The sequence below is a fragment of the Abramis brama genome (genome assembly GCF_963993115.1).
Source record: "Abramis brama genome assembly, chromosome: 6".
Lineage (NCBI taxonomy): Eukaryota > Metazoa > Chordata > Actinopteri > Cypriniformes > Leuciscidae > Abramis > Abramis brama.
In genome coordinates this window covers 31,548,061-31,568,408 of record NC_139968.1, presented here as the reverse complement: position 1 = coordinate 31,568,408, position 20,348 = coordinate 31,548,061, and the positions used below count along the sequence as shown (strand labels likewise).

Here is a 20,348-nt window from a genome sequence, read left to right as displayed (position 1 = left end):
AAGGTTGACTTTGACCTTAAGGTTCTCGACAAAGGATTTTTTTTTTTTTTAACAACTTAAATTGTGTCTCATATAGTGTCAAATTCCTCCTATGCAGTTGGTCCAATCATCACCAAAATATGCACACAGCAGCTGGGGACATTGCTGGCAAAAAGTTATCAAGAAAATGTTGATTTATCACAATTAGATTCAATGGAAACATTGATCTAGTTTATTCGTATATGGTGAAATGACATAATAGCTTTTTATAATTAGTGTATACAGAAGTCTGTGAAATGCTAATAGATCTTTAAACATTCACTGTATTTTAGATCCCAATAATACACATTTTTAACACTCATGTGTTAAACTGCAAGCATAAGGTTAGAAATGATAGAAATTTATTATAAAAATGAAAAGAGCTTTGATATAAATGCTTCAGATAAATAAAGTTTTGAGCAACATGATAGGTTCATTTTAAATTATCCTTTGTTTTTCTATGACATGCGATTCATCTAAATGTTGAAATGAATATGATTCCACATACACCACATGTTATGATCACATTACTTACGACAGTAAACATTTTATACATATACATATATATATATATATATATATATATATATTTTTTTTTTTTTTTTACTTCCCTTTTAATCTAACAGTAAGAGGGAGTGATTTATTTTTTAAGTCAGTTGCGTTTTTTTGATACCAGTGTGTTTATGGTAACGTGTTTTTATCAAATCCTAACTATTGTAAGCCAGTCAAAATCGGTCCAACAACAGTTTCCGATAAGCAGATGAAGGTCTCTGTGTGTTACTGTCTTTCCACATGGCAAAGTAATTTAATTCCATTTAGCTTTTATCTGACTAATATCAGGTATCTGACTACCTGACCAATCAATTAACTTGTATCTTTGCAATGCTTTGACAGCTAAAAATTATTTTGATACATTTTTGCCAGCACCATCCCTAGCTGCTGTGTGCATATCTTTGAGAAGATCACACCTAGGAGGGAGTTAGAAAAAGTAGTTGTTTTTTTTAAAGGAAATTTAAATAATTATGTGTGGAAATGAAATCAGTTATGTATATAGTGCCATGTACCTGAACATAGCTGACAGAGTTGAGTGTTGAGATGTGTGGTCTGGTTGCTGATGGTATTGTTCAGCACACAGCTGTAGGAATCATCCAGACACTGAATCTCCAGAGGTAGAGAGAGACTGATGCTGAGATCACACACACTGATGCTGGACAATACACTGATTCCTTTGTACCAGGAGAGAGTCGCATCACTCACATTCAACACTGATGAACACACCAATGAACAATTTGATGATGAAGATGGTGATTTATTTGAAGAATGGCTGATGACAGGAACAGGCAGACAAGCTTAAAAACAGAATAAATCTAATTTAGTATAGAGTGCTGTGATATTTGTCAGTTCATTACATATCAAATTGAATGAATGTAGCAGAGAACACATTTTTTTAAATATTTATTATTAAAATATGTAATTATAAGAATGTATAAATGCACAAATTAATTTGTATCATCACAGAATTGTCTTTATATAATTTTATAATATTCTCAGTAATTATGACAATTATTCAAAAAGACCAACCTGCACGCACACTTACAAACACGCATAAACTGCCATTCAAAAGTCTGGGATCGGGGTACGATTTTTTAATCTTTTTTTAATAATGTTTTTAAAAAGTTTTTAAATGTCTCTTGTGCTCACCAATGCTTCATTTATTTGATTAAAAATGCAAAAAAAAAAAAAAACTAATATTGTAAAATATTATCACAATTTAAAATAAATCAATAAGTTTATTCAGCAAGGATGCACTAAATTGATCAAAAGTTACAGTAAAGACATTTATAATGTTACAAAAGATTCTATTGCAAATAAATTAAATAGAACTTTCTATTCATCAAAGAAACCTGCTTTTTATTTTTTTATTTAAAAACATAACAATAATAATGAATGTTTTCTGAGCATCAAATTATTATGATTGTGAAGGATCATGTGACACTGAAGACTGGAGAAATGATGATGAAAATTCAGCTTTGAGCTTTGAAAAGCTTTGATTTTAAAATTCAAAACAGTTAAATTGTCATACTATTTACTATATTTTATCTAATAAGAGACTTCTTTTAAAAACATAAAAAAATCCTACCAATCCCAAACATTTGAATGGTAGTGTATATATATAAATATAAATAAAAATAAAACATGGTAGTGATTCTCTATAGACGTTAAGATTGAATGTGTTGAGCGGTGTCTTTGATCTGGTGCTGGTGACTGTATAAAGTCCAGAGTCTGTGGTTCTGGTGTTTGTGATGGTCAGAGATCCAGTCTTCTCATCCAGCTTCAGTCTGTCTCTGAATCTCTCATCATAATCTGTCTTATAGTTATTTTCTTTGATTTTAGCTATGAGACTGTTGTTGTGTACAGTTCTCCACATTATCAGATCATCTGTCTGTATTTCAGTATCAGTGTTTAGAGTGACAGATTCTCCCTCAGTCACTGACACTGACTTCACTTCATCAACACCAAACACTCCTGAACAGCAAACAGAAATATTCACTCAGAATTTACTCAGGTTTGCCACTTTTGGAGATTTAACACATTTTTGTCAGTTTGAAACAATTTAAAAATGTATCATTGCAAAACAACTCTTCACTTCACTAATTTCAATGTATATTTAAAAATGGCAATAAATTAAACCCTTTGATGTCATAGATAAAAAAAATAAAAAAAAGACAAAGTAACATAATGAACACACATATTTGAGTATATTTTTCTGACAAAACTGAATGAATGGAAACAACAGAATGATGTGTATGTGGACAAATGATAATATAAACAGAAATGAAGCCATAAAAATACTTACTACTCAGACTCCATAAGCACAAACAGAAGAATATAAACACGTCACATATTGTCTTTGGCATTTCGCTGAATGGCTTTGAATAACAACTGTTCCTAATTTTGTAAAGGCTACATTTAAACACAAACAAATGAAAAAAAAAAAAAAACATAAATGTCATAATAAACTATGAACGTTTTGTAATACAGCAACAGAAGAGCTGAAAAGGCCTGTGCTGCTGGTCTGTTGTGTGTAACTCTGCTGTCAGTGTGAATAAACACCAACGCTTAAGTGGTGCTCACTGCAGAGCAAACATGGAGCTTATGTCCTGGGAGGAGGAGCAAATGTAATTTGGGCCTGATGGGTGGAGCTAGAATATCTAACCCTCCCCACTACTCTATCCCTCCACACCATTAGAGCTCCAGAAACCTCTTGCTGATGATAAAGCTTAATGCTCATTGGTTTAAACTAGAGCTGAAACAACTAATCGATTTAATCGATTAAAATCGATTATTAAAATAGTTGTCAACTAATTTAGTCATCGATTAGTTGCTAAATAACTTTTATTTGCCGTAAGCGGCTCATTTTATTTGCCGTAAGCGGCTCATTTCGTGCATATTTAAAATCTGCGGTGACCAAAGTGTGGCAGTAATGAGCCACCGGAGGTTTTACTCAGCCAGTACAGCAGGAGAAGTAGCGAATAGCCAATAGCTGGCCTTGTTTTATGTCACATGCTTCCCGCACAGCGTCTGTGCAGCATTCAGCGAGATGGCGGAGGCAGGCGGCAGTGGAGCTCGAGAAAGAAAAAGAAAAAAGCGGAAGATAAAACTAATCGAACGAAGCAGCATTCGGCAGTTTAGGATATCGCACAAGATTTGTCAACAAAGAAAACATTTCATCACTGGAGAGTTTTTTTTTTCGACACCATCGTATCAATTGATTTTGATTAATATGCGCGAGGGAGAGAGAGAGCAAGACAGAGCTCGGGTGAGTGCGCGCGCGCGGCCGGGGTTCTCTCTCTCTCTGCTCGTTCTTATATATGCCCTGTCAAGCTGACAGGACTTAAAAACACATGCAAATGATACACTTTGTTTCACTCTATGATGGTTAAACTCTGCAATTAATTATTTTTTCTCGGAACTAATGTTTTGGTAGGAACTAATGTTTATCGTTTGTTTCTCCGGAATCAGCCAGCGCGAAGGACGTCTATATTCCGATTGGTTGCTGGCGTTTGCCGCTGAACCGCGTCATAGCGTATTACCATAAGGTTGAGCTACTTTCAACTTTCTAATTGAGTTCACAGCATAAGCTATAAAGCTGTTTCCCAGGTATAAGCTGTGTGTTTACAGGAAATAAATAAATAAAATGCAATTTACTGCAACTGTATTCTGTTTTATTCTTATTCTTCGTGAAAATATGTTCTGCAAGATTCATTAATAAGCTTTGTTCGGGATGTTAAACTACTTTAGGAGCCCAAAGGACTGCCATGGTGAAAACATTATTTGAAATCTCCTTGTGAAATTTGCTAGAGTACGTATGGGTCAGTGTTTTGATTGCAGAAGAGTTCGACAAAGGATTACTAACACATAATAAAACAACTCCAGGTATGTTTTTGATGAGGATATGACAATACAAAATGGTTAAAATCTCTAAAAAGTCTATGTTGAATGATAAAGACCATTTGTTAATTTACTTGGGAGGAAAAATGGACAAAACTAAAATATAAGTACATAAACCGATTAATCGATTAATCGTAAAAATAATCGTCCGATTAATCGATTATCAAAATAATCGTTAGTTGCAGCCCTAGTTTAAACAATAACATTCTGTTATTTTATGAAACGTCAGAAATGTTAAAACTCTGATGTTTTTATGTGTAAAATTTATTTGTACATATTTCAAAACAGTCTGACAGCGGGATCTATCAGATAAAAATGGACTGACACCTTTTAAACGGTTGAATATGCGGGCCAGCGCAGCCCTTTTCACCTACAAAATTCATACACTTATTGATCTCATCATTCTGACCGAACAACTTTTGCGCTCTGTGCCCACCCAACAGGAAGTCGGCTATTGGTTGTTTGAAAAATGCATGTTCTCCTAGGGGATTTATCTGATCACACCAAATTTGGTCAGCATGAAGGATATTGAGGATGCTAAATTGCGAACGGCTTTTTTTTATATCTCGAATGGTTTGGCCGCGGTGAGGCAACACATTTATGGCAAGAAACAGGAAGTGTGTTAAAACTTCTGCATACTGATAAGGGCTGCGTTCCACTTAAAAATGTGATGACCTTCACTCACTTCAACTTCCTTCCGTCTAGTTCCGTCATTGCTTAGGTTTAAATGGAATGCACTAAGCCCTTGATCACTTGGAATTCAGTTGATTTATTATTTAAAACCCTTTTTTACTTATGAATTTGCACTGTAACGGTGGCACGCCCTTGAAAAGGATTTTTAAATTCTAAATGAAATAATTCGGGCGCCAGGTAGAATTTAATCCACCAAAATAATTCAATGTAATATTTTACCCCAGAATAGTTAAACCACCAATTACACACTATTAGATTGCATAATGAAATTCGTTCACCCACACAAAAAAAACACCCAATAGATTCAATAACAAATCAAATTGTAATATTCAAATATCAAAACAGAAAAGACAAAGTTTCACACGGTGAATCAATGCAAATACACGAATCAAACACACAAAACAGAAGTCTTTTGATGCAGTGCGTTGTAGGAGATTATTAGTTCAAAAGGGAGTTCGTTAATTACTCAAAAAGAAAGAAAAATAACCGTTCCAAAACAACAGTTTCTCCCGAAAAAAAAGGACATAAAAACAAATAACCAAAACACGCTTTTGCAGTGAGTCTACGTGTGTGAGGTAGGTGAGCTACGTGTGGAGTGTGTGTGTGTGTGTGTGTGTGTGTGTGTGTGTGTGTTTGTGTGTGTGTAAATGGCTCTGCGCTTGAGAGCTTGAGTTTATAGTCAGAGAAGTGCTTGTTTTTAGTGAGTACTTGCAGTGAGTCGGTCGGCAGTCTAGGAATCACCAGAGAGAGGAGAGGAGATCCAAGACGAATAATCCCTCTTTGTCCACTGAACTTGAACACACATCGAGGTAAAACACCCACGGGTGAATCCAGCAACACTTTGCAGGCGGCTTCGGTAACGCAGGAACAAACGCTCAATCAGCACACAGTCTCGGAAGTGAACCGGCAATTTTTCGTGCCAGGCAACACGCTGTACTCGCCAACAAAACAAGCGCTCTGTAGTCTCTGCTAGAAAGTTCCAAAAGCCAGCCAGGCGCTGGTAATCCAGTGTGATTCAAATCTGCCCGCGACTAGAATCTGCAGTCTCTTTCCGCACACTCAATGCAATTCAACTCTCCCCCTGCTCCTTCCACTTCCGCTTTTATTCGTTTATTTCCTCTGAAGATCCTCCAAACCTCTCTCCTGATTGGCTCTTGCATTTTTATACAATTAAGCTGTGCGGTTCATCTCAAATCCGTCACAGCACGATGCATATTTTGTTGGTGAAAAAAAAAATATCACTGTAGTAATATATATCTGCATTATGTAACGTCCATTGCCTTTATCAAAATTGTTCATTAACTTTAGCATTGCATGATAATATTTCAAAGTGCTTTCCGTCATTTTGACAGATATACATTTTATTTACCTGCTTTAGAAACATGCATGTAAACGCTGTTAATGTGGATTAGAAGTGAGAAGAGGAATCACATTTTAAAGTATCCGTGTGGAAAAAAAAGGATTTGGGGAGAAAAACCCAGTCAAATGGCCGTGATCACGACTGGCAGCTGCCAGCCAGCCACTGACAGGTCACGTGACATGCCAGTGGCGGCTCCTGCCAGCCAGCTGAAGATTGAACCCCTACCGAGAAATTCTTTGTGCATTTCAGTTTACTAGTGCAAAGTGCCTGTGCAAAATACATTTTTGTGTGTGTTTTTAGTAATTATTGGTTTGGTGTATTTGAGTGCTGTCACAATTACACAGCAAAAGTTCAGTGACCTTTTTATTTGTGCATGGTATAAAGCAAATACTGATACTGACATAATGACATAGGCCTACAATAAATATGGAAATTTGAACTACTCGATTCAGGGAGCAGGCTACACATTGAACTCTGAGAAAACGCTACGCTTGAGCAAACAGTTTGTGAATAGCTACTACAAATGATGGCCGTGAAAGAGACTGTGAACACATTGAATAGGATATGTTTAGTTGATGAATAGCATAGGCTAGGCTACTATTACACAGTAGCAGTAACTTTAAGCGCACCAGAATAAAATATAATATTCAGAAGTAAACAGTGCAGTTGACTTGGGGGAGTGGACAGCTGTGCTCACTCAGAGTCAGTGTGAGAGGGGGAGTGGCAGCTAGCCGAGTGGCAAAAGCCAATGTGTGCTTCTTTTACCGATATATTTAATGATATCTTTTGCATTTCTAATCCAAACAACGTTACATTTTGGCACTGCACTTACTCGTGCCCGTAGCAAGAAACCTGTCAAGTTTAAAATCGAGAGATATGCGAATAACAGACACACACACAGACAGACAGAAAGACGTTCCTGTAATTTATATATATATATATATATAGCCTATTTCAAATAAGACAAGAACAGGCGCATAAAAAAACATATTTGAAAAACATATTTAACCGCTCTGGGAGTGTAAGAATTGAGAAATTAGGGTCTGTTGGAAGAGCGACCAGACCCTGAGAGGACAAAAGGACCTCTCTGGAGATTACCATTTGAACTGGCCCTCGTGCACCATCGAGACGAAAGTCTCACCTCTGATTCATCTAAATCTCTTTCCCTCTCCCCTCACCCTCTCTCTCTCTCATGCTCAGATGATCACCTGAAATCACCCACAAAAATGTATAGTTTAATGTGAATAATTACCACAGAGTAGCTATCTTATAATGAAATGCAGCAGAGAGTTCGGGGCCTTTTCTGTATTTCAGATTGGTCCGTGAGGTTGAGAGTGAGAGCTCTCAGCCCTCATGTATTTCTTAATGCTGGTATGCATCTCTTTTCTTTATTCCAGAGAAGTTGATGTTTTGTATCGATTATCTTTGAATTGATTATGAAATTGGCATGATACATTTACCGGAGATAATAAATTGTTACATTTGATTTTAATTGACTTTGACATTATTTTCATTAAAGAGTTAAAAGGAATAGTCAAACATTCACTTACAATTAATGATCCAAAGATATCATTAAAACCTTTTCATTTATGGAGTCAGATGAAATAACGAGAGAATACATATTAAAATGTATTGAATTTAATAAATAAAAAAATACTTTGCCTCGAGAAAAGACAGTAACACGTTCAGACCTTCCACGCTGGTCGGACGCCGGACTTTGGGCCGATCGAGCGCGAGTTTACAGGAGCATCTAATGCCTCGTTTCCACTGAGCAGTACGGTACGGTACGGGACAGAACGGTACGGTTCGGGTCTGTTAACCATGATCTGGCTAGCGTTTCCACTGCCAACAGTACCCTTACTTGATAGGCGTGGTGTTTCGATCGACGTCATTTTCGCGCGAAGAAGAACATAGTAAACTACAATGGATGACATACAGCAGATCTTGTTCTTGCTCCTCGACATGTTTGTCACAAGAAGACAAGCGCCGACATTAGGCTTTTCTCAATATCAAGTAGGCTATGCAAAGTTTGTAGGCCTACTTGCCATGCGACTCCTACATGGTAGGCTACATCGCGTTCTTAAAAGCGTCACTCAGCTCGCTCTGCTACTCCGGTTATCTCTGTTAACTTACTCAGTATGTAACGTTACATTTTAAGCAACAATAAAACGAAATATGTTATAAAACACCACTCTGCCTCTTTTCGTTTTCGTTTAAATAAATTAAACATTATAGGGACACAAATGTGGTTCATGCGCAACGCATATTGATTATTCACTGCACGTTATACGTTATTCTATTTATAACAAAACGAAATTTAAAACACAACCCTAACGTTACCTCTTTTCGTTTAAAAAAATAAATAAAATAAACATATTCCAGGCAATGCATTTGTACAAATGTTGCAATAAACATCAGTGATAATCTTGTAATAAAAAATGACAAGAAACCATATTTCTTTTTGTAAAATTTCAGTTTTATCAATAATAGCCTATATAAAAGTTTAAGTAAAGTACAAGAAGCTATACAATAAGAAATAAAGCAAACAATTCAGTCAAATATCCAAATGCAGCGCTCTAGTCTAACATTACAAGTAAAGTAATACAAATAACATTAATATGAAACTAAACTTAGCCCTCAGCCAAAACGATTGACAGGGAACTCATTATATATTCACGAGACCAAAGATCGCCCGTTAGGTCTACACAAAACGAATTATATCTTATGTTTAACCACTACCGTCGGAGTCAGCGACGAACGCCGAGGACTAGCCGAGGAAAGGCTCATCCAGCCGGGAAACATGAGCGCCGAGCGCCCGCTGAACGCATGGATCTCACAACCGGGGAAAAAAATAATCATCACACATAACCTATAGGCTACACATAAAACATGATATCAGAGTTTTAAAATCAAACATTTTAAAAGAGAACAATACATCACGGTTTTTTAAACCAATGAGCTTTAAGCTGTGTCGGCAGTAAGTCGTTTCCCGCCATCGTGCTTTTGATCAGCGCAGTCAGTGGAGAGCAACTGCGCGTGACTGCAGAATCTGACACGTGCAGAGTTTTTTGACATACGTCAGCATGACATCAGAGCAAGGCGGACCGCACTCGGACACATTTCTAACCGTCATGCATCTCGCGGTGATCACCGTTGATCGATTCTGCGCAGACTTTGCTCATCTCAAACAAGCCTAATGACCAATCAGTTATTGGCTCTTCAGAGAAGGCGGACATTGCAGTTTCTCCCATTCATAAGTAATAGGAGTGAAGTGAACTGTCTTTCTATATCTATAGTCTTTGGTGGAAAAATGGGGGCCCGTATGGGGCGCCGTTTGTAAAGCGGCTCACGCTGAAAATAACAAGTAGGCCTACTTTGGGTGTCTTGTTCATTATATTTATTTTCATATAAAAGCAACAGAACTTAAATTCCATCCAGTTTATTAGAAACACTGTGCACGAGCGTGAATCCCGCGATATCCATCTTTGATTTCGCAGGAGTCAGATCCACTGCGAGAAGAGAGAACTGTCCGGCTTGCGCTTTTTTCACTCCTCCTCTCACTGCAGCCGCCTACTCTCGACTACATTTCAGGCGAGGCAAGGCGCATCTCAAAAACATAGACAGTAAAAACAAGCCTATAGAGCCACCAACTGGCAGCAGGAAGTGTGTCACTTTTATTTGCATCAAACTTCATCAGTATAATCTCAAAACATGGCAGATGTAGACCTGGGGTCCGTTCTTCGTACGTCGCTAACTCACTTAGCTGGATTTGATTGTTGGCGATTTGGCATGATCTTGGATTGTTTGGTTCTTCAACGCTCATCCTGGACTTGCTGTCATAGCAACAGGTGCGCAATCTTAAACCTGCTCGGGAGCAGGCTTATTTCATGTTAACAGGATTAGATCCCGGCTTCATAAGCGGAGCTGATACGGGAAGTCCAGCGCAGCGCTTTCTGAGAGATATATTTTTTCTCGTGACTCGTGAGATTGTCGTTTTTTGTCGCTTTTAGGTTTAAAAAACAGTTTTAGTTTTTTTTGTGGCATTTCCAAGCCACGTAAGACCCAATGTTGTAAAGCAGTTTTTTTTTTTTTAGGCTATCATAATTTTTTATGAAGATCATACAATCATGACCATGCCGATTACAGATATGTCACTCAGGCTTCACTAACGTGATTGGTACCATAGACTGCCATCAAGGCCTCAATGAAGGGGATTATGTGAACAGAAAGGGGGTTCACAATGTAAATGTGCAGCCCAGTTACTATTGTGATTCTTAATATTCCAGATTAGTAATATTATATCAAATAAAATAAAAAGGCAGTTGACTAACATCTTCCATATCACAAATGTGAAAGCAAAATGGCCAGGATCTGTGCATGACTTAAGAATGTTCAGAGATTCACATTTATGCACATTATTTTAAAGTGGTAAGAAAAGTTCCACAATTAAATATCAAGCTCACTGTATTACATACACTTATGCTGATCCTAACAGAACTGCATTTTTTCATAGGTGATTATGACATGTTCCTGCCTGCAGACAGGTGTTTTATGACCCCATTCCCTGACCCAAACCAGTTACAATGCAGCTCTAGCCAGGACAAGGGCACACAATGAAATGAACTTTGGCTAAAGGGAAGATTTCAGTGTCTGAAAAGTCTGAGGGTTGCACACCTGACAGGGCCTGTGACATTGTTGCATGTGCCATATTAAAAAAAACACTTTTCATTAAATGTTTAATAAAAGACAAATATGCTTAGTTCATTGAGTTTTATTTCAATTGTTCTTTGCAAAGAAAAGCCAGTGGTCAAGTGCCTGCAACAAGAGATATTAGACACATGCCTCATGCAACAAATAAAAAGGAAAAGTTGGCTATACACTGCCCACCTGTAGGCCTATGTCTCTCTGTCTGTGCAGACTCTTCTGTAGGCCTTTTTGTAGATGTGAAATCCTGCAACTTATATTGCAGACATAAATCATACAAGTATAAATTAAGTAAAGTTATTTATGCACTTGCAGGTAGGCTACTTCATCCATATGACAGTTATCTGAGAGGGTTTATTCTGTCCAGTGCAATGGAAACAAATGGACATTACAAAGTCGTATAGCCTACTTTCTTTCCTTTGGAAAGTTAGAAAATGTCCACTTACTGCACATATTTCAGCCACCACTTTCTTGGGACCACCAAGTGTTGGTGTATTATGTAAAAGTGCACAAAAGAGGAAAACACAATGTCATTACAATGAACTACACTCTGGAAAAATGTGATCAATAACTCATGGCAAAATATTTTTACATTAACATAAGTTTATCAGTTTTCACTTTCACAAGTCAAAGCAATTCATCATTACTCAAGATTTAACAGTTGAAATGACTATACGCCTTAATTTAATGCAGCAAAAATTATTTTACAGTGTAAGACTAAGATCTTCTTTTTTTTCAGCCTTTTTCTTGGTTGCTTTTATAAACAGACAACCATTTATTTAACAGTGCATTTTATAAAAGAGACTATAATATAACTAAAAATTACCATTATGTAGAATATTTTTGTACTTCACTTTTATTTGTTCCCATGTTCTAGTGTGGTGACTCTGACATTACAATGAACAAAGTAATTATGCAATTATTAAAATACAATAATATAGTCTAATAAGTGATAAAAACATCTAACATGGCCACTTCTAACGGATTTAAATTGTCTGCTACTTTTTGCCAGCCCTCTCTCCTGGCTTTTGCAGACTTTGAGGTGTTCCCTGGCGTTTTGATTAAACATTAAAATTCCGAATAAACTTTGACTATTAGTTCTTGCTCTGCTGAGGAGAAAAACTGAGCGCGCTCTTTGGCCACGCTGAGCAGCCAATAGCAGCGTTGCTGATCAATGTTTCTACTATCGATACATATCCCCTTTTAACCAGCGCATGAACGCGCAATTATCTCAGATAACTCAATCCAGCGATACTAATCATATCCAGCAAGTGTGTTCGAAAACCGAGTTAGCCAGATCATGATTCGCACGATGATATCATCTTGGATGTGTCATTTGATCTTGGATGTAATAAGCAACGTACGAAGAACGGGCCCCCGAGAAATGATTCTTGATATCTTAAACACTGTAAATAAAATAAATTATAAGATTGGGCTCAGAATTTTTACCTGAGGATGCTAAATTGCCATATTGAGGGATTAAATAATGACACAAAAAAGAGAACATGAAGTCTCAAATCTTCTAAACAACAGACAATAAATTATACACCTTTTCTATATAAAATAATATAAATAGAAAATAAAACACATTTATTCTATTTCTCTATTTGTAAATTAAATTCAGACATTTTGTCTGAACATTTTGACATCAGACAATTGTTTTATCTGTTTGAAAGAAATAAACAAAATCAAATGTAATAGTATAACCACAAGATGGCAGCATGCGCCTATTTTTAAACAGGCTTCAGCAAACTCTTATAGAAATTATCTAACTATTTATTTATTTACCAGAAATTGAAGTTTTGACAAAAAGAGAAACAGGAAGTGTCTCATATCTTTTAAAAATCATTGTTTGACTTAAAATAAATTAAGATGATATGTTGAGAAATGAGGGCTGAATGAATTTAAAATTAATTTATTTCACATTAACATGTTTGTTTTCTTTAAAATGTAATATTCTCATATTAATTATACACTCTCTATAAAATAATAAAGAGAAATAAATGGTGTGAGTTTGAATGACAAAATAAAGGCATAGAACCAGTTTAGGACACTGTCAAAAAAGTGTCACAACAATGGCACTCACAAGTACATCAGCAGTGAATTAACTAATTACACACAAAAAAATACAAGTTTATGATTTTTTTTTTTCAAAATTAGAAAAATAATGTCAATTGCTTATGCAAATTATATTAATTGTATTCTTATTTAGGCTACTAATAATATATTAACAAACTTATTATTTGTTTAACCATAAAACAATGATCTGTATTTTAGCTCAATGTATTTATGAACAACATTCACTGTCTGATGTGTCAATTCACTCCATACTTTTTGCTAAGATGTTTTGAGGTTGTCAAGTAATTAATTAGATGACTGAGTTTGTTGCGCATTCTAATAATCAATTGTAATTGAAATCAAATGCCCACACAGAAACACTGCGAGAAATACAAAATAATTGGTTATAGTTGTTGTTATTAGAATTAAATTATTCTTTTGTGATTATCTATATTTATATACTGTTGCACCAAGGTGTAGAGCACCGTGAGTTTTATCAATTTCTTTACCTTGCCTTTTATTTTCCTTGTCATTTTCTGTATTTCTGTATTACCTTCACTTCCTAATGCATATTTTCTATTGTATTGTCTTGTCAAAGACAAATACTCAAAACGGGGTGGCAACACTGTTCAAAGAAGAAAAAAAGATAATCGAATATAAGCATTGGGAAAAGATCAGGCTTCAGTGTATACGGCAGAGATGATGGCGATTATTGTAGGACTGCAGTGAGGTGAGGAAGTAAAACCAGACAGAGCGGTGTGTTGTGTTGATTCTGTAGCAGCCCTTTATAGTATTCAAAATATGAAATCTAATAGAGAAGATCTAATGCTAGAAATCCAACAAAGTTTATTTGGATTACAGAGACTATGGATAGATGAGAGATTCTGCTGGGTACCTGCTCATGTAAGTATAAAAGGGAATGAGGGAGCAGACAAAATAGCAAAAAAAAAATCAACCAGGACGAACAATGTCATAAATATACCCCTTGGAAAAGGAGAAGCTAAGGCGACAATTAAAAAAGAAATGATGAAGAAATGGCAGGACAGGTGGGATGTGGATAAAAGTGGAAGGAAATATTACAGCTTTCAAAAATCTATTAATGCTCAGGGTGTGAATAGAAGTAGGCTATAGAGGAGAGCGTTTTAACAAGGCTAAGGTTTGATCATACAGGGTTAAATAAAACATTTTTTTAATGGGCAAAAGTCAGTCAGATGAATGTTTGGAATGTAGGTCCAAGGAAGATGTAGAACATGTACTATTAAATTGTAGGAAATATAGGGATGAGAGGATGAGGCTAAAGCAGAAGATAAATCAGGCGGAAAGGAAGTGGAACCTTGAAGGTTTGTTAGGCACAATAGGAGATGGGGTAAAGGATACACAGAAAGCAGTTGTACAATATAAAAATACAGGGATATATAATTGGATTTAGTTTATATATATATATATATATATATATATATATATATATATATATATATATATATATATATATATATATATATATATATATATATAAAGTAGTCCCAACGGACATAGCTCATGTTACATACTCCGATACAGTGGCGGTATGCACCTTCAAAAGTCATGGTTGCAATCTGACATAAATCGAAAAGAAGAAGAAGAAAAAGAAGAAGAAAAAGAAGATAATTGTCTACAAAATACAAAGTCAACTTGAAAAAGTCCTGCATTTCATTTACAGGTGCAGTAAACAATTTCTATGAAACACTGGATATTTAAAATAAACTCAAACAAACACACCCCTCCCTTGATTGCTCTTTTTCCAGTGATATTCCCTTCTTTTGTAATGTTTCCCTCCCTCTTTTTCTCACTCTCTTCTCCCCTATCATGAGTAGACACGGCCCCTACTACTGATTGACTTTGATTTACTTTTTACACCTTTAATTAAGATAGGAATAAATGAGTAAAACCTAAAAATCCCAACTGCAATATGTGACTGAGAAGAAAGTTATACCTTTGTATATCTGTTAACTAGAGCTTGTCCCAAATTGAGAACCTTGCGCTTATTCCAGGACATGGCTTGCGTTGTAATCATGTCTGTTCTGCCTATAACATAAATATAAGAAAATGTAATGAGAGGTACGTATATAACAAAAGTCATTCTATATTATTCATACTTAATTCAACAAACCTGATTTTGACATGTATTTGCTTGTAACAGCAATTCTAGATAGGAAGCTGTTCACCTGCTCCACTTCCTCACCAATAGTTGACCCAGCTCCTTCCTGGTAGGCCCCACTGTACTTGACCTAACAAGTTTTTAAATCCGACAAAATCAACGCATTTAAAATTTGTGAATTTCTTCTTATTAGTACATGTTTAAAACGCATGGCAATATACCTCACATTTCCAAGAGTGTGCTTTGGCATGCATCACAGACAGAAAAGGATGCATGTCCAGTAAAGACTGCAGCTCAGGGCACTGTTTAGACACACGTTGGAGATATGGGAAGTATTTGCAGGCTACATCTGAACAGAAAAATGTAATGCTCCCTTGTGACATATCTGCAAGTTTTTTCTGAAGAAAGAGTGGGTAAGCAAAAATTTCCCCTCGGAACATGTTTAAGGCCATAAGGAGAATGCCATGGCGACAGACAGCAATCTCTAATCCCTCCTCATCCAGTTTGCTGCTTGATTTCTTGGCCAATTCTTTTGCTGCTGTCCATTGTGATGCACCACACAGTCCTCTTCCCGACACCTAGATCATATAAATTATAAACATTTTAAAAAAGCTTAAAAGAGATGCTAAATAGACCACTCTAAATGTGACAGGACTTTACACATGATCAACAAAAAAGATTCAATATTTACAGAACATTCACATTAGCTTTTGTAAGATGAGTTTACAGATTTCTCAAAAATGATTAATGCTTTGAACAAACAAATCCATCTCACCATGTATTGTACATATTGACTGAGTTAACTGTTATATTATGGCCTTTAAAAAACTACACATTGACTGCTTCAATCCAAGCTAATTTTAAAACAATGAACACAAATATCTGAAGTAGTCATAATGTAAAAATGCACATAGCATGTTGTCAGAGGGCATCATATTTTATCTTCTGGATCTGTTTAATTATTTTCTAAGCAATACATTTAGTTTAAGGAATGTGTAAAATTGTTTGTGAAAAGCTGTAAAAGAAATTATCTATATCTGCCAACATAAATAAAAATGCTTACGTGATCATGCTAACATAAATACAAATACTTACGTGATCATTGTTGTTGCGTACAAAGTCCACAAAGTCAGACACCTCCACATCACTTTGTATAAAAATATGGTCAAATAATCCTCTTTTCTCTGTGCTATCGTGAAACACATCAAGAACGTATATTAACACATCATTCAAAATGAAGAAAATCACTTTATTTAAAAAAAGTACCTTGCTGTGTTTTTAAACCGATAGTGTTTGCGATTTCCGTCAACACATACAGCTAGCATGTCTGGAGTGCATGCTGGACAAGTGAAAAACTCCTCCTGGCACATCTTTTCCACTGCATATCTTGCTGCAACCCATTCATTAAAACTGCAGCTAAAGACATTGGCTGATATTTTTCCACTCTGCAAAATTAAGCACATGTAATACTGGTGTTTTACTGGGTAGAACATGTTTGATTATATGTAGCATTGAAAGCACTCATATTCTTTTAAATGAATCTCCAAAAGGTTAAAAGGATAATCATAAAGGATAGTTTAACTTTAACATCAGTTAAGGAGTGTACATAGCTGAATTGAGAATCATATTGTATATAATTTTCACTATATTCAATATCTTAGTTGTTAAATCTATACATGAAAAGGTTTCTACTACTTTCAAAGAAAATAGTAATTTTACTTGCCAGTGGTTAATGATAAATCAAATTTAAAAACAAATAAAATACTTGCTCTACCAAAGAGAATTGTTTTCTCATCAAGCATTTTAACAAATGCTTGAAAAGACATCCCTGGTGATGCCATTTTCATCTCTTGAAATGAGACGAGCACATCTGTTGTGAACAGCATACTTGCAGGGATGTTGCCAGGCCAGTAACCACTCCTCTGAAGTTCTGACAAAGACGTCTCTCGTGAATGTCCACACGAAGCACAGGACAAGTGAGGCATGCTAAGGTTGTAACGGCCTACAGGAGTAATACAAGCTACATATAATTATTAGACAATAAGGAAATGGTAATAAATATTAGAAAAAATGTGATGCAAAAATCGTCCTTTCCATTCATAGTGATGAGGGTCATGGGCCTGCCTGAAGAAACAAGGACTGTCCCATTACTGCAATCACAAATATGGGCAGGTATTTCTACAGGCAGCAGTCGAACTGTGCAAAAAATAAGATATATTTAAAAACATCATATATTAAGAGCACAATAAAACAACAATACAACTAAGCATAACATTATCTTACCAAGATGTTTAACAGAAATTTGACCAGCTTCCTGGCAGAATCCTGTGGATGGAGGTAAGGGTTGTACAAAACCTGAGACAAGAGAATCCCGATTATGGAGAACAAAGAAGCTACCATGTCTTCTCTCATCACAATCGGCACAGAGGAAAGGGTAAGGGAGACAGTCCCTACAGCGCACAATAGCTGCATTTGATCTACACTGTTGGCAGGATAAAGAACTTGCATCCTGTCCTTTCAAAATGTTCTCCACAAGTGAAGATCTAGCTTCTTTCCATCTCTCCTCCCTCATTTCAGTTCTAATGGTCCAGTCATTGGATGCAGACCGAGGTTGATGATCTTGCATTGGCATAACATTATCATCAACTTCCTTAGTGTCCAACAGCCTCTTTAGCTCTTCAAGAATGGTATCTAAGTCAAATTAATAAACATATATTTAAAAAACAAAATCAAGATTTACATCTAAAAGTATATAAATGTGTATGCACTTAAAAGTCTAATGATGGAATTATTCACATCTATATAAAAAAGTTAATTTTTAAATATGAAACACTAATCAATATTTTGCTTCAGTGTATACCAGCTGTCTCAGAGGCATTTGCAGGGCCACCCGTCAAGTCATCTTCTATAACAAGTGGACCTGCTAAAAAAAAAAATGTGAGAAAGAAATAAACATAAAGAGATACACATACACTCAACATAATTTTGATGTAGCTAAACATTACCAGAAAGGTTGTTGTGGTGGAACAAAATTCCATCATTAAAAGTCTAAGGATGGAATTATTCACATCTATATAAAAAAGTTAATTTTTAAATATCAAACACTAATCAATATTTTGCTTCAGTGTATACCAGCTGTCTCAGAGGTATTTGCAGGGCCACCCGTCAAGTCATCTTCTACAAAAAGTGGACCTGCTAAAAAGAAATGTGAGAAAGAAATAAACAAAAAGAGATACACATAAACTCAACATAATTTTGATGTAGCTAAACATTACCAGAAAGGTTGTTGTGGTCACTTCCTAGTCCTATTTACAAAACAGAAGCACAATTTCACATAATGTATATATATATATACAATTGCTTCTTAATATATACAGTATATATGGAGTATGGATTCTGGACTCACATATGGAGAATTATACATATATATCATTTTTATGAGCATATACAGTGAGTACCTTATACTTACGTTCTACAGTTGCCCTTCTGGCTCTTGGATATTTGTAAATTATTTCACCTTGGCTGTCCCTCTTTCTCCATTGAACAGTAGGGGGTGGGGGTAGAGGCTGCACATTGCTTTTGGACAGTCTTTCCTAAGAGCATAACAAAAGACTAGCCAAAAAATCAAGAAATATAAGATCACTTACAGTTTTTCTCAGTCGCTTTGGTGCATTTCTCACATCACTATTTACATTTGCACAACAGTTAGTTCAACCTCCACAACATTTAGTCATTTGTGCACATCATAGTAGCAGTTTCTCATTCCTTCCAACAAATTGCAAATGCTTTTGGACATGCATCAATTGCTTTCATACAACTCTCTGCTGTTTTATAACATTATCATTTGCTTATGTCATGTCAGTCAAAATTAACTATACTTGTGAATGCTGAATAGTCATTCCATATAAAACTAATAGTCCTCATTTCATTGATTGAGTCATTACATACAAAAATGTTGAACTAGTTGTCAAAATCTGTCATTTAAAAAAAAAAAAAAAATCCTGAAAAAGTCTCCTAAATTGAACAATTTGCAATTGAGCAAGAGATGATATTCGCTGTGATGTAGATGAAATTATGTGACTAGACAGAGAGGAACGTCTGGGTGTGCATGAATGATTACAGTCCTATGTATGTTGTATGTTCAGTTCCAATACAGTATATAAGGCCTACTGCAATATTGTGTACAGTTGTGCACAGCTCTACCCAAAGGGAGTTTATGTTTGTTGTAAATAATGGTGTATTTTTTTTTTTTTTTGCACAATGCTGTGAACAAATTAGAACTGCAAAGAGCATATGCAGTAAAAATGTGAAACATACATATATTCAGTGTCTTGTACTCAGTTACCTCATACAGTTTTTCTCAATCGATTTGGTACATTTCTCCAAACTCAGGTAACTGCTCTCAAAACAGTTAACACAGTGATCTGTACACTTTGTAATTGTCCTAAACAGATAGTAAATGCTCCTTCATTTCATACAAATTACAAATCAAAAGCATAATTTTCTCAAAACACTGTGCACAAAATTCCCTAATGTTATCACAGCAGTTCATACAGCCAACCAAATCTTTAATATATCAGGAAAAACATTTGCAACTTTTTCATTGGTCTTCACAAAGATCACAAGCATTTTTGTACCATTTTCAAAACACAACAAACAAAACTCTGTGAATTGTAAAATAGTCAGTTGCACACCTTATGTCCTCAATTAACCCAAAATTGATATCTGATGAGTTAGTAATCCACTTAACACAGAAAAAGCCAATTTCCTAAATGTTCACACAGCTGTCTTAATTACAACAACTACAAAAGGGGAAGAGAAAAACAACAAAGAAGATGAATGTGGAGAAAAGACAATAAAAAAGAAGAAAAATGAGCAGTGGAAATGGAAGAGGTGTAAGAGTGAGAGGTGGTGGACAGGGTAGAG

General features: G+C 35.6%; 2 protein-coding genes across 2 annotated transcripts in view; one reads left to right on the top strand and one right to left on the bottom strand.

The window, feature by feature from the left end:
• LOC311085769 (elastase-1-like) overlaps positions 1-20,348 on the top strand; it is a 262,685-nt gene that overhangs the window by 68,815 nt on the left and 173,522 nt on the right. The window lies entirely within an intron of this gene.
• Positions 15,252-16,528, bottom strand: LOC311085178 (uncharacterized protein; the record flags this gene model as incomplete). The annotated part of the gene is made up of 4 exons (XM_084117612.1): positions 16,518-16,528; positions 15,644-16,000; positions 15,435-15,552; positions 15,252-15,349 (listed from the first exon to the last, which is right to left on the bottom strand). The coding sequence occupies exons 2-4, from the start codon at positions 15,872-15,874 to the stop codon at positions 15,252-15,254; spliced, it is 447 nt and encodes a 148-aa protein (XP_083973738.1). The 5' UTR covers positions 15,875-16,000; positions 16,518-16,528.